Source organism: Geospiza fortis, unplaced genomic scaffold (assembly GCF_000277835.1).
Source record: "Geospiza fortis unplaced genomic scaffold, GeoFor_1.0 scaffold41, whole genome shotgun sequence".
Classification (NCBI taxonomy): Eukaryota; Metazoa; Chordata; class Aves; order Passeriformes; family Thraupidae; genus Geospiza; species Geospiza fortis.
Window position 1 is genome coordinate 21820793 of NW_005054299.1, and position 14842 is coordinate 21835634.

At 35.4% G+C, this 14842-nt stretch overlaps 1 protein-coding gene across 20 annotated transcripts in view; it reads left to right on the forward strand.

The window, feature by feature from the left end:
- The window catches only part of AFDN (afadin, adherens junction formation factor), an 81674-nt gene that overhangs the window by 6736 nt on the left and 60096 nt on the right, over positions 1 to 14842 (forward strand). For 16 of the 20 annotated variants that reach the window (XM_031059317.1, XM_031059362.1, XM_031059336.1 and 13 more), the window contains exons 6-12: positions 2895 to 3006; positions 3446 to 3613; positions 4980 to 5024; positions 9127 to 9221; positions 9953 to 10215; positions 11694 to 11763; positions 13872 to 13987. In XM_031059317.1, the coding sequence (XP_030915177.1) occupies positions 2895 to 3006; positions 3446 to 3613; positions 4980 to 5024; positions 9127 to 9221; positions 9953 to 10215; positions 11694 to 11763; positions 13872 to 13987 (869 nt within the window). The remainder of the gene's footprint in view (positions 1 to 2894; positions 3007 to 3445; positions 3614 to 4979; positions 5025 to 9126; positions 9222 to 9952; positions 10216 to 11693; positions 11764 to 13871; positions 13988 to 14842) is intronic. The other 4 variants (XM_031059350.1, XM_031059332.1, XM_031059372.1 and 1 more) reach the window with 1 other exon arrangement.

The following is a 14842-nucleotide window of genomic DNA, read 5'->3' on the forward strand; positions in this document are numbered from 1 at the left end:
AATACCCAAGAATTAGCCTGATGTGTCTTTAATCACTGTTGTCTTTTTTGGAAACTCAGAAACGCACCGCTAAATTTATCCAATGGCACTCCCTTTATACTGAAGTCTCACAGCTATTCTCTGTCCCTGGGTTGGCTTTTGCCCCTGTTCTTCTGGCACTTTATGGTACTCTGTGTTAGACAGGTCCTGCACATGTTCTTATTCTTTACATTTTGTTAAGTTCAGCTATTATCAGTGGGACATACAAGTTCAGTTTCTTACTGGTTGGGATTTTGAAACATTTTGTTCTCTTTGAGTGCCCAGTACAGTGTCTTCTCTGAAGATTTAAGCAGTTGACATTTACTTAATTATTAAGATGAATTTGAAGTTACAGGACAAGACCATTATGAGGCTGTATAAGTACCTGTAATAAAGATCGCTCCTGAAGTTTCAGTTGAAAGATAAACATTGTAAGACTTTTTCATAACATTTTTGACAACTTTTATTGTAAATGGCATTTTCCTATTGGTTGTCTGCTTTCATACATTGGTTTGCAGTGTATCAGGCTGTACCTTTATTCCAGGTTCTAAAGTGCTTTTCTGTGTAAGCAAGTAGACACCAGTTTGTTCCAATGTGTGTGTTTTGTTTGTTTCAGTTTGCTTGGTTTGAGTTTCCCTGAGTAATATGGGGTTCACTGCACTTCTCTGAAGATGTCAAATTAATTAGACAGTCTTCCAAGCTACCTGTGCATATTTGCTCGGGGCATTAGACTCCAGGCATGCAGCAAACCAGTTAACTCTTGAAAGCAGAATCTTGATTAGACTTTTGTTTCTAGCATGCACTTATTTTTTACTTGAGGGTAAGGCATAAATAACTTCTTGTAATGTCAAGCAAAAATATGCATTTAATGGTGAGTAGTTGTATTGGGTTTTTTTAAGAAGTAGTTGTTACAGACATAAGACATTAAGTATTTTAGCAAGATTCATTGGGGGTTTTGTAGGTTTTTTTTGTGGTGTTGTTGCTGTTGTTTTCTTAGGTTTTCTTTTTTTTTTGAGTTTTTTTTTTGGTTTGTTTTAGTAGGGGCATGCATGGAGCCTGCATTCCCAGCTTGTAAGGAAAACTGTAGATTAATCATGATAAGCAGATATACTCAAATATACTATAGATATGAGGGTTTTTACTTAAACATTAAAATTACCGAAGAGCTTATTGAAGACCTGTTGCAGCATGGGGTGTTCTCATGTGAGACTTTTTTAAAGGATGGGTCTGATAATTTGATCTATAGTTATTATCACAGGAGGCTTAATACTCAAATACATGCCTTCTATTACTTGTTTATTCCAACAAATGTTATGAAAGTTAAGTCTGAAGTTGCTGAGGTCTTCATTTAAATTTCTTAGCTTGTATTTGCTGCATGTTTGACTGCATTTGGTTTTTCTTTGGTTTCCTTCCCAGCCCAGTATTGGTCAGGTCCTGGTATTGCATGTATTTCGTGCTTTGTCACTAGCTACCTTCTGTCTCAAGGGCTTTGGAATTTTAAGATTGTTGCTTCTTGAACATAGCTTGAAACACAGTGTTACCCTAATTATCCTGTATGTGTAATTGTTTTTAAAATCTGAGATGTGAAATGGAGCAGTTTGGCAGGATGAGGTTTGAGTATAGATGTGTTTCTGTTTCCCTCTGGTTTATACATTTTAATGTTTTCCTTCTTTTATAATATCTTGTCTATTTGAAAGTCTAATTAAAGATAATTTAATTAGTCCTATGTTTAGCCATGTTTTGCATAGAAAATGGTTTAGGGATTGCATACTTTTAATCTTAAATGTAGTTGTTTCCTGCCTGGAAGAAGATGAAAAGATGTTTGAGGTAGATCTGTGAGAACTTGGTTAACACAGAAATGGGTGTGGAAAGGAGGGAACAAATGATAGTGCAAAATGTCTAGAGGGCTGCAGTGTAGTAGGATGCTGTAGCCAATGGCTACAGCACTTCAGAAGGTCTTACCTTGGTCATAGTTCAGAGATGGGAATAATTTGGGGTAGTTTGTTTAAAATAGAACTGTCTATGAATTTAAATAACATTATTAGGATTACAAGTGTGGGAGTACAACATATTTTATTTTATTTTTTCATTCAGCTTTGACAGATCTGTCTTTAACAACTGTAATACTGCCTGTCATTGTTACTTGTTCTTGATCTCTGTGGGGAGCAGTAATGCATGAAATTACAGGCTCCCCTAAGATCAGATTTCATGAATCAAAGTTTCCCCCTTCCTCTGCCTTGTAAGGATGTAGCTGTAAAAGGTAGGAACAGTATGCAGTTCTGTTCCAAAAGTATTCTTGGTTTTGTTTCTTCCTTAGAACTAGGCAGCATGAAGGCAGTTGTGTGAAATGCTCCAGTTGTGCCCTTAGTCCCTTGTGTAGAACAGGTAAATTTTGGGTAAGACAAGGATGCAGCAGGTGTAACATAGTCTTTGCTGTGTCTTTTCTAAAGATATATATATGTTACGTATAGCAGAATGGCATTAGCAAAATGAAATGCTGATTCCAGTGTGTGAAATAATAATGGAGAGTTCAGTTTTGTTTTTTGACTATCATCTCCACAGATTTTTTTTTCTCTTAGCTGATGAGAAATTGAAATAACTTTTTTTACTGAAAGAAGATCTCGCATACTTTAAGTGTAACTTGCTGTTCTTTGCTTTTTAGACTTACTTGGTGTTCTAGGAAGTATGATTTAACTGTAGCAAGAGGCGAGAGAGGAGTGTTAGAAAATCTTGGAAACAAAATACATTCCAAGTTACTGAATTCTTTGGCCTTATCTCTTGTTATAAATAACACATGCAAAAATTTATCAGAGAATATACCCTTGAATGTTCTAATTGTCCACTAAAGGCTCTGAAAACTGATAATTCTTTTTTAGGTCATGCTGCCTCCTGGTGCTCAGCATTCTGATGATAAAGGTGCTAAAGAAACTATTCTTGATGATGATGAGTGTCCACTGCAGATATTTAGGGAGTGGCCTAGTGATAAAGGTATGTCCAAAACCTTTTAAGATTATTTTTGTGCCTTGGGTTGTAATCTGTGTTGTGGAGCCCCTGTAAAGGAAGAAATTCTAACATGTATTTTAGTGTGTTTTGGTTTTGGACACTTAAAATACTAGGGAGTATTAGAGTTATTTACTGTTTCATTATGTAATTTAAACAGTATTATGTAATAATACGGTTTGTATTATTACACCATCAGGTGGTAGAAAGGTTTTCATTTTGTCCCAAATTTTCTAAATTATTCACTATACTGAAGTATGCTTTTGATCTGTGTGTAGTTATTTTTAAGTTAAAACTATTCTAAAGAAGTGACAGGAATTTAGTAAGCTGAAAGTAATCCTATGGGACACTTGGAGATTAATAGATGTTGGTTGTGTGCTTATGCAGTGGTAGTGTGACTCAAAGGATGTATTATACTGTGTTTTAGGAATACTGGTCTTTCAGTTGAAAAGGCGGCCTCCTGATTATGTCCCAAAGAAAACCAGGAAGATAGCTGATGGAAAACCATTGAAGGGGAAGGAAAGAGTTGACGGGTCTGGCTATGGCTCTTGCCTTCCTCCTGAGAAACTACCATACCTGGTAGAATTAAGCCCAGGTAAGAATTCTGGCTATCTAATAAGCTAAATTACATTATTGTATAGTCATTTGGATTTTTCAAAAATAAGACATTCTTTGTAAGCACAAGGAGCTCTGTGTGGCAGGAAGTCTGTGCCACATGAGTTCTTCTGATGTCAGATTCTGAATTGGAGGTTACAGTTCTAAAGGTAGAGGTGCATGTTGCTGTAATATCAAAATCTTAGCAGCAAATGTTTGGAGTGGAAAAAAGGGAGAAATTATTTACTAAGCTTAGATCTGATTTTGTTTATGTTCACAAGTACATTGTAGCAGTGCCATACATGGAAAATCACATTTTTAACAGGACAAGAACATGAAGTTTTAAATCAAACTTAGATGTGAAACATTTTTCAGCCTATATAGAACCTTCTAATCGCTACCAAGCTGAGTTTTATTTTGGCATAATTGGAACTTGCTGGGCTTTGCGGTAATTTGCAGTTAGTTTTATGATCTAGGAACAGCTGGCATGATTGTGTATACACAGCTACTGATAAAACATACATGATTTATGCTCTTAATTTCTGTCATCCTCATGTTTATAGATTTGGATACGGACTTTTATTTTTGGTGATGGAGTTATATACAGCTCTTTTTCCTATTGAGTGTAGCCTGAGTACACTCAGATATTCAAGTAAATGTTACAGTTTGAAGTCTGGTTTGGTACCTTTTGGGAAGCAAGGTTGGAAATTGGTGCTGAAACCTTTGCTGGATCAGAACTGCAAAAAAAAAAAGTTAAATTTATGGTCAGATAGTGTGGGATTTTTTTTTTTTGGTTTGCTTTAAATCCAGATGAAATTATCAGTACACAGAATATATGAAATGTATTGTCATGTTCTGCAGATTGAAGTTCAGTTTCCATATTAATATTTTGAGTTCTTTTAATGGTACTGTTGATTTCTTTTCTTGTTCTCTTACTCTGTGGGATTTGGTGCTTTATCATTAAAATGTTGATCTCGGGCAGTGGCTTGAGATGCCCATTAACAGAGAGAGTAAACTCAGTCTGCAGTGTTGCAGGTGTCAGTGCTGTGTGCTGAGTTTCACACATTGCCAGTGGGACTGACCTGTTGTTCATGTTCTTCTTCTAACAGCTTGTTATCACTTCTCTAAACAATAAGGATGGTTTCATTCAGTAGCTTTGTAGTACTGATGTCTTTATACTCTGCACAGTTTCTAAAATTGAAAGAGTTTAATGAACTTCATCCTTATAAATTGAATAGGTGTTGTCTGGCTACAGTTTCACCCTTTCCTATCTTTTCTTTTCTTGCCCTCCTCCGCATGTTCTGCATGGTATCTGTCCTGCTGGTGCTGCCTTCACCTGGGTCCTCTGCATGTGTTTCTAACCCCAGGGAGAAGGAATCACTTTGCCTACTACAACTATCACACTTACGAAGGTAACGCTATATTTGATACTGTTCTCTCATTAGCCACTAAAAACTTCTCCGACTATAAATCTTGAGTTTCTTTATGACAAATGAAGGACTGTGTTATTTATCTTAAGGGTTTTTTTCCAAGAGATTGCTTCTGTGATGTAGTTATCTATTTTGTTAGTTACCATTTAATTATTTTAATTGTTTGTTAGTTGCCATTTAATTATTTTAATTATTTGATTGGTGAACAAACATCAACTGGGTCATGAATATGCTGTTACCCAAAGAGTTCAACCTTCCAGCTACAGTTAACAGATAAATTTCAGAGGGTGGTTTACAAGCAATGTTGTAGTAGAACTAAAAGTTCTTTGATCCATCTCCTTGTGAATTCATAGTTAAAATGGTTATTAGGTAAATGGCTTGGAACTTAGCTGTCCTTTTGAGTATTTGACTGTGTTGATACAGTAGATGAAGTCTGTGATGATTTTTATGGGAAATAGTGTTTTGACTCCTGGCAAAATTACTTCGCTTTCTACTCTGTGGTATTCCATAGCATCCTTTGTTGTTTCTGCTGCCTGGTTTGTCTGACATTAGTGGTGTATGTCAAAGATTTAGCACTTCAGACAGTAGAGACTTGTTCACTTTTTGTAGTGCTCAAAATTGATAGCCTAATGTACAAATCATTATGGATCTTTAATTCTCCTTACAGTTTAGAGTAATGTGCAGAGATGTTCTGGTTTGACTGATTAAACAAGACTACAAAGCCATTCTCTTTTCATTGTGAAATGTCTGCCAAAATATTTTTTTATTTTATTACTTTTTTCCCCTGTTTCCTCACTTTATTTTTTAGACTGCTGTAGAAGAACTACGTGTGGTTGTCAGTGCTGCTCACCCTTTCCTTTACGCTTGGGGAGTGCAGTACTGGGGTTTAAAGAACTGTATTCAAACTTGTGTCCAGTGCTCCATTATGTAAATTGAATTCGGACTTCCATTTTGTTAACGTTGTTATTCCAGAGAGCAGAAAGGTTTCATAGAGTGTGCTGAACTAAAAATCATGGATGGGCTCTGCAGGAACACTTGACCATTAACTAGGAAGATTGAAATTTGGTTGCATGTCACTGAAGAAAAAAAAAGATAGCTTTTTAAATTTTTATCTCAGTGTGTGAAAAAGAGGACTTCATACTCTAGAGTCAGACTGTGTCTTTGGAAAAAAAGCACTTTAGAATACTTTTATTTTTTATAGAAATAACTCCAGTAGAAATGTCCTCCTGTCAAAACAGAGGCTGTTTATATTTTTGCAGAAGAACCTAGCAGACTCACTTTCATGCCCTGTGCAATTGCACAAATTCATGAAGTTTGCTAGTGAAGTATGTCCAGTTTTTCCATTTCTCCATAGCTGCTGATGTTGCTGTTTGTACGACTTTTAATTGACTGAAGATTAGATTCTCTGTGGTAGAGGATGCACTTCAGTAGCTTGTGGCTGTACATGTGGCAGTCAGCAATTGTCTCTGTATCCAAGTCAAGTGAATGAAACAGTAAACTGAGATGAATCTGATAGTAATAGAAACAGACTGGGTAGACTGAAATGACATTCAGCAGCACTCTGAATAGCTGATTCTGTCTGTACTATCTGTGAATATGGCTTTTGATGAGTTCAGGAATGTTAATAACTTCAGTTGTACAATCATAATATTTAAAGGCTGAGAAAAATGGCAAACCTCCATATTTTCAGATGTGAGCCTCAGATCCTACAAACCTGAATTTAAAATTACAAAGGATACATAAAAAATAAAAAGGCAACCCCATAAGGCTTTTTTCCTTGCTTCATGACAAAAAAAGAGCACCGTTGAGCTGTAGAACAAATAGCAGTGGGAGATGTGGAGGACATGGAGGTATAGCAACTTGGACAGAAGAGTTGCAGAAGGTTGGAGAAATGGAAAGCCTTGACCAGGGTGCTTTCCTGGCCAAGCTTCTTTCTGAGAACAGAACTGTAGTGTGTGTAACACTTCTGCACGTGAGTTTGTTGTCTGTTACAAAAAAAAAGTTTACTATTGGCTTTTTCTGCTGGAAGTGCATATCTTGTCTGAAATTTAAGAGTAGAATTATCTCCTGAATTCAACATGGTGTTTCAGATCTGCCCAACCATCTCCTAAGCGTATTAGTGTTTAAACACTTAGTAGTTAGGAACTTGTAGAGGAAATATGCTTTAAAAGTGTAGACTTAAACTAATTTTATATCAATAGGTAAAGTCCATTGTGTGACCATTTTTGTTCAACTTTGGGCTTACTTGTTTTCTGTGAGCTGATCGTCATCATTTGTTTTGGTCTGTGCTAAGTCAGTACTATTTCCCAGCATTGTTTCAAGCATTGGACCAGTGAAATCAATTGAAGTTATAAATTTCAAAGTGGTGTAGGATTCACCTTTTGGTGGTGAAGTAACACATTTAAAATATATATCCATGAATAGCGCCCTGTCTTGTTTTTTTTTTTTTTATTGTTTAAAAAATATGTGTTTGTGTTATAAACCACTGACTTGATGTCCTTACAGTGATTATTCACTTTTGTTCACTGCAGGCTTTTTTTATAACATTACTATTTAAAGTGTGAATGGTGACTCTTAAGTGCATAAATCAAGTGATGAAATTTGTTTGTAGTGCATAATTTTCTAAGATCAGTCTTTGTGGACTCTTGTGGCCTGGCTTTCACCATAGATATAGCAGAATATCTATCCTGCTGCAGTGAGTTATAAGGGATACATTCCAAATACCGTTCAGGTGAGGTTCCAGCTGTTGGAAAACAAGAAATATGCTTTACACTGTAATATCACACAACCATCCTTCCCTCCTGCGTCCCTCCCCTAGAATAAAAAGGCCTTTCATTCTTTCATTCATCATTCTTAGGAGTTGTTGTAATTATCTTCAAGATTAAGATACCTTTTACTGTAGAAATTGGCTTTTAATACTGATAGAGTACAACAAATAACCCAAATAACTCTGAATAACTCCTTAAAATTTTCTCCTTTTTGTGGAGGAAAAAATTGCATTTGTGTCTAGTGCTGTGGTTTTAATACAAGATGTTCTGGGAGTTTACAACTAGATTTGTAGAGCTTCTGTTTATATTCTTTCACCTAAAAATTTGAAGATAACTTGTAGTCTAGTGCAGACAGTATCAATGTGTGTGCCATGGCTTTAATAATATTCTCTATTGCTTTTTTGGAAATGACTTAAAATCATTGTTCATTTCCACAGCTAAGACATTCTTTGTCTTGCAGCCTGTCTTTTACTTTGCTTTGGAGAAGAGATTGGAGAGTAGTTAGAAATGACAGTATTATTTCAGCTTCCGCTCATATTTAAAGTTGTAGGGTTTTCTGGGAAGTGGGGAGGATTTATATGTATGACAAAACCCATTTGTGTTAGCCTGTGAAGGCACCAGCTAATTTTGGCACACTTTGTATGTCCAGCATTTTTCTGAGGGAAGTAGGAAGTTGGACTTCATTTTTTACCTAATTTTCTGTGAGATGAAAAGATAGGTCAATGGAACTATAAAGATAAGGCCAGAAGTGCCAAAGTCCTGTATATTAAGACTAAATATCATAGGTGAACATTTTGTAGGATTGTCTTTTAATATTGCTCTAGTTCAGTATCTGATGAATTAGAAACAGTTTGGTATGTGGATCACTTGGCAGCAGATATTGCTGATAATGTGTACTTTAGTAAGATCAGTAGATGCTATTAATGTGGGATCTGGAGGTGTTTTATTTCCTTTATCTTCTAAACCCATACTGGTATACCCATATAAAATCTTAGAGATTTACAAAAACTGTTGCATTGCTTAAAGTACTAAGGAAATAGAAAAGGTTTTTCACAGTATGTTCAGAATAGTAGTTCTTGATTACTTTATTCTTTGCATTTGTAGTAAACAGCTGCTCCGAGTAGGCTTTCTCTACTTTCAGGGTTCTTACATTATGAGGAACAACCAAGTTCCCTACAATCTTGAAAGAATGTCGCTTGGGTTTTCTTTTTTTGTAAACATTGCTATTCTGACTAAGTTGCAGTAAATGTAGAAATACTGTGTGACTATTTGAACTTTATTAACTTAGAAATTAATATTTGTCACTTGCTGTACAGATGGTTCTGACTCCAGAGATAAGCCAAAGCTCTATCGTCTACAATTAAGTGTCACTGAAGTTGGAACTGAAAAATTTGATGACAATTCCATTCAGGTATGGAAAAAAGCAGACTCGTATTACAGTACTGATTTGATCTCTGCTGTATTATATGTCATTGTGGAGTTTTAATAAAATATGCTGTAAATATGCTTCAAAGTTTGAAGGGTAAAATATTGCTGAAATTTTGTATTAATGGTAATATTTATCTGTTTTAATTTAGTTGCACTCTTGATTTAAGAGAAGGGTTGTATTATTTTAAGTCAAATTTTTATTTTTTAAGGGGTTTTCTTTTTTGTAATTGGATCAAAAAGTGCATATCAGTGTTATTGTAACTGCTTAATGGCTTTCAAGTCCTAGTCTCAATCCCGTTGAGGTAGGATTTTTTAAGAGTATAAGACAAGCATATTTGTATGAAGTTCATGCCAGGGAGTTTCTTACAGTAGCCTGGGTCCATGTCAGTGCATTTAGTTGATTTATAATTAATTGCACTGTGAGATTGCATATAAAACAGCAAGCGGAAGAAAACAGTATATGACCAAAACAGTGAAAAGTTTTTCATTAAGGGATGTGTGCTGCACGTGTTAGTTAAATATGTTTTATTATTCTTGTTGCATTGAAAAATGAAGTGAAACTCGCTGATTTTAGTACCAGTGATCTCTGTAAATGCATAATCAAATTTAAATAACCAGTCTGTAAATAGGCGTAACTACGTCTTAGTCTTTGGTTTTTTTATTTCTGCTGCAGTATAATTAAATTTATTCTATGTTAATTAATTTTATTCCCAGTTATTTGGTCCAGGAATTCAGCCTCATCACTGTGACCTCACTAATATGGATGGAGTTGTCACTGTAACCCCGAGAAGCATTGATGCTGAAACCTATGTGGAAGGTCAGCGTATTTCAGAAACCACCATGTTGCAAAGTGGAATGAAGGTTCAATTTGGGTCTTCTCATGTATTTAAGTTTGTGGATCCTACTCAGGACCATATTATTTCCAAAAGATCTACTGATGCAAGTCTTATGGTCAAAGGTCCAAGACACAAAACTGGGTGAGTAAAATTTATTTTCATCCTATTGAGGTTAGAAGGAGAGCCTTGGGAAAAAATACATAATGAAAGCCTTATAAATGGCCAGGGACTAGTGTGTGAACTCATTTAAGTGTTAAGTATATAATTTTAATACTTGAGCTCCACCTTGTGATTTTATGTAGGATTAGCAAGTGTCTTTTTATTTATGAAGTATTCAAAGAAGTTTTCCTCATGCTCACTTCTGTTTGAAAAACACTATAATGCCTTATTTTCATGTATTTCATAGTTTGTCCAAGCTCCAGAAAAAGTCAAGAAGTTGCTGAATGTTTTCAGAGAGTCTGGTTTTTGTTTTTTCTCAGATAATAACTTTCAAAATTCCACTAAAAGGATTTGGAAGTGAAGCAATCATGAAATGAGACTGTTAAGATAGGGAACTATATGTCTCAATATAACAACCACTTTTTGTAGTGTGATTACTCATCCACTGGTTTCTGTGTTGCAAGGACTGACAGTCCAGAAGTCTACCCTGTTGTTTCTCATTCATATTTTTGATAGATGCATAATAAAAACACTGATCATGGATATTGTGACTCATAGGGGTTCAGGTATTTTGTTCAATGGCTATAGAAATACTCAGAAGAAACAAAATCAGTTTGTATAGCAGGGGAAAAAGCAACATCCTATTTTCCATCTTCTCTGAGTCCAACTGAGGCTACTATTGTTAATATACACATTATTCTATAATGTTATTTAGAAAAGTAACAAATTGGCTTGGAGATGAATGAAAGTAGATACCTAGGAAAAGAAGTTTATCTCCTGAATTAATATAGATGTATGCTTTAAGCATTTTTATTTTTCTCCACAGTGTTTTCTCATGGAAGGACACTGTGCTTTTTGTAGGCCCTGTCTGCAGGAAGACCTCCAGCCATGTGGCTGTCATGTAATATTCTTGCTTAAATCTTGAGTTCATCCTGCATTTAGCCTGCAGATCAATAGATAAGTGCTCTTGCAGATTTACAGTCAACTGGAAAGCACTGTATTACTGCAGAGCTTTAACTGGACAATAAAATCTATGGCAAAGGGCTGTTGCAGCTTAAACAATCAATTTTTTTTTAATCTGTAGAATAAGGAGATAGTAATATGCATTACTAGGATTTATGAGTTATTTACATTATGTTGTACATTTAATACTAAAGACCTGAGTAAAAAATTGTAGCTAGTCTATTGTAGTGAATGCAATGTGTATTTATATTTTCTCACTTGGCTGGGAAGAAATTAGCTATGAATCTGGTTTTGCAAATGAAATTGTCTGTATAAATATTTTTAGGTTTTATTGATATGAAGAACTAATAGAGTATTTAAAAAAAGTTAATATTAACTGGACTCATGGTATAAACCTTGAATTTTAATTTACTAATTTTAGTTACTCTGTTCCTTGTTTATTAAATGTTGAACAGTATAATCTCTAAAACATACTGGAAATGTTATCTTGCTTGTAGAGCTGTCCAGGAAACCACATTTGATCTGGAGGGAGATATTCACAGTGGAACAGCATTACCAGCAAGCAAGGTATTGTATTATGGCTAAGCTAGCAATAAATAACAGCATGTGTAAGTTAAATCAAAATTACAACAGCAGTACTATTTGGGGAAGTGTAGCCAATTCATCAGTCTCCCCAGCTGTTTTTCCTTGTGGATGGGCTCAGATATTATATGCATTGTTATTTTAGAATTGGTTTATTTTTTTTTCCCAAAACCCTTTTGTTTACACTTGTATTGGCATTGGGGATGCATCTCAAGGATAGTAACATTTTTTAGAAAGGGAAACTCTCCAAACCTGAAGTAGTGTCTACTCAAATTGACTTCTGGAAAGCAGATTACCTGCAGGTAGAGATTCTTGTTAGAACTGGTACATTGTTACCTTGTGTGTGTAGCATATGGCTGTTGTCATTTGTGATGGGGTAAATAAATGTTTTATATAAAATGTGAAAGGGTGTTCAATTTTAATTTAACTAGGCTTTTAAAGTTTAATGGATGTGACTTTAGGCTTCAATAGAGCTCCTGTACACACATTGACTAAACAAACTGTCTCTGCAGTCATAATTATAAACATTTTATGAGGTGATAATCTTTTCATGCTTTCTTTCTGCACTTTCTGTTAATAGATTTTGTGTCAGAATTGCATTTTCCAAGAGCAAACAAAGAGTAAATGCCACAATGGTTAATGCCTTACTTGCTATGATCACACGCCTCAGATGAAATGAGAGAATGAATTATTTCAGCAGTATGAAATGGAGTAATCTTCCCAGAACTGCAATCCCTTTTATGTTTTATTTCTCCTATTACACAGCTGAAATACTTGTAACTATTTAGTGATATTAATGCAGCAGTGTAGGTATTAATAACTCTGATAGCTTTTGAATGTAATTTAGTCTTACTTGTTTTCTTACCACAATCTTTCGATTCAGTTTCTCTACTTTCTTTGTACTGTCGGGTAGTGCTTTTATCTTATATGTGTTCTCATCTACTTCTGATAGGAATTTTAGTGATATTTTAAAAGGAAGAACAGAAACTTTGTTAACTAATAAAATGTCTTAAAATTTCTCAGAATAAAAGTTTCTGGCTTTATTATATAGTTTATTTCATATCCTATTCACAGTCATTAGAAAAATACTTCTAGAGGACTTGGGGATTAATGGGAAAATTTAGTTTCTTTTTCAGTTGTGCTGTTTGAGACTGTGTACGTCATCTTGTTAAAGCACTGATGAATCACTCATTTTCTAATATTTGCTCTCTTCTAAGTATGCTTTTCTGTTTGGAAAAGGGGTGACAGTAAGTTTAATGAAAGGTCTCTGAGATGTAGTGGTGAAAAGTGATTTGGTTCAATCTCTGCATTGAGATGCACTTGTTGGCAGGTTATCCTATGTTGAAACAAATTATTTAGTCCTAGAAATTTCTTACGAAATGTTGAAACACTTTCTATTTTACTGATGTCTTGTTTTCTACTCTTTATGCTGAAAAAATTTGCTATTTATTTTACTGCTTAAAGCAGCGTATTTGTCCCATTCCTGATAGGGTTTGATTGAATTAGAAATCATAAATTAAAAGCTTCGTATTAGGGAGCATGGACACCAAAAGAAAACAAATCAAATGTTATATAGAATTGCCCCTTCTTATCTTGGAAATGTACTGCCTGCCAGATCAGACTTTCCTTAAGATCAGGATAAATTATGTTACAGATCAGTAGTGCAAACACATGGGACTATTGCAGAAGCAGAGAGGGGGAGCATGACCAGTTTTAAATTTGTAAATACATTTAACTTTGTCTCTTACTTTAGTAAGTAAGATTGATTCCCAACTCATTCTTACTTTGTATTGTAGCTATGCAACTTTTGATTAAAGATGTTTGCAAGCTGCATTATAAATTCTAGCAGTGCATTAACAAAGAGCTGCTCCTAGCTGGCCGTTGTTGTCTGTGGAATTGGAAGCAGGCTCTTTAGTGCTTCACTGTGGTGAAAACGCCCGCTGAGCTGTCGCTCTCTGTGCCATACTCCCTTCTTCTGTTTCCCCATCTGTTTTCAAGCCTCAGACCTCAGCTTCATTTTAGTGCTGCTAGGCACAAATACTGGCTCATGCAGTGCTTGCATGCTAAGCACCTGTTCTGCTGTTTTGAATTAGAGCACCAGCAGGCTGGACGGTGACAGGGCATCATCCGCATCCAGCACAGCCGAGCGAGGAATGGTGAAGCCAATGATTAGGATAGACCAGCAGGATTACCGCCGACAGGACAGCAGGTAGGAAACGTGGGATCCGTCACTGCTCAGAATCGAAAAAAATTGATTTATTTTTCCAGTGGATCAAGTGCTGTGTTAAAGTATTTTAAATTATCTGGTTTTCCATATGGAGAATGAGATCTCTCTCCAGAAAAGCCCCAGGATTAACAACCAAAGCAAAGAACTTCACAATATTTAAAAAACCCAAAAAAAGTAATCCTTTGCTTCAATATTCTGTTATTTGTGGTTCTTTTTCTGTAAAGTCAGGCTGATAGAAATGTCATATCATTGTTAATTTCTGGTTAGACCTGTCATATGAAATGAAAAGCACAATTACGTAAAATTTTCATTTGTCAGTGGCAAGATGATGCGATTTACTCTGGAGAGTGAAATAACGAGGTCATTGCTATGTCTACTGTGCTGTTGTCAGCAGGTGTGGAGTCTGTCCTTGAAGATACTTAAAAGATACTTAAAACCTGACTGGACAGGGTAGTGAGGAACTTGCTCTTGTTGACCCTGTTTTGAGCAGGGAGTTGGGATCAGATGATCTCTAGAGTCTCCTATCACACCTCAGCAAATCAGTGAAAATGTGAATAGAAGTTTTTTCAAATCTTTCAAAAAATACAAGATTGTATTGCTGTCTACCTAAATCACTTTTAAATTTAGATGAACAGCTATGATAAATGGATGAAAGGTAAGGTAAACGTGCTGCAGGGTTAAAATGTGCAGTGATCCAAGTTGTAAAGCTAGCAGTATGAAGCTTTTTGTATCTTTAAATTGATATATTATTCACTAGACAGAACAGAGAATTCAGAGATGCGAGTGGCAGGAAAAAAAAATACCAAAAAAGGGCAGAAAATTGTGCTTCCACTTGAA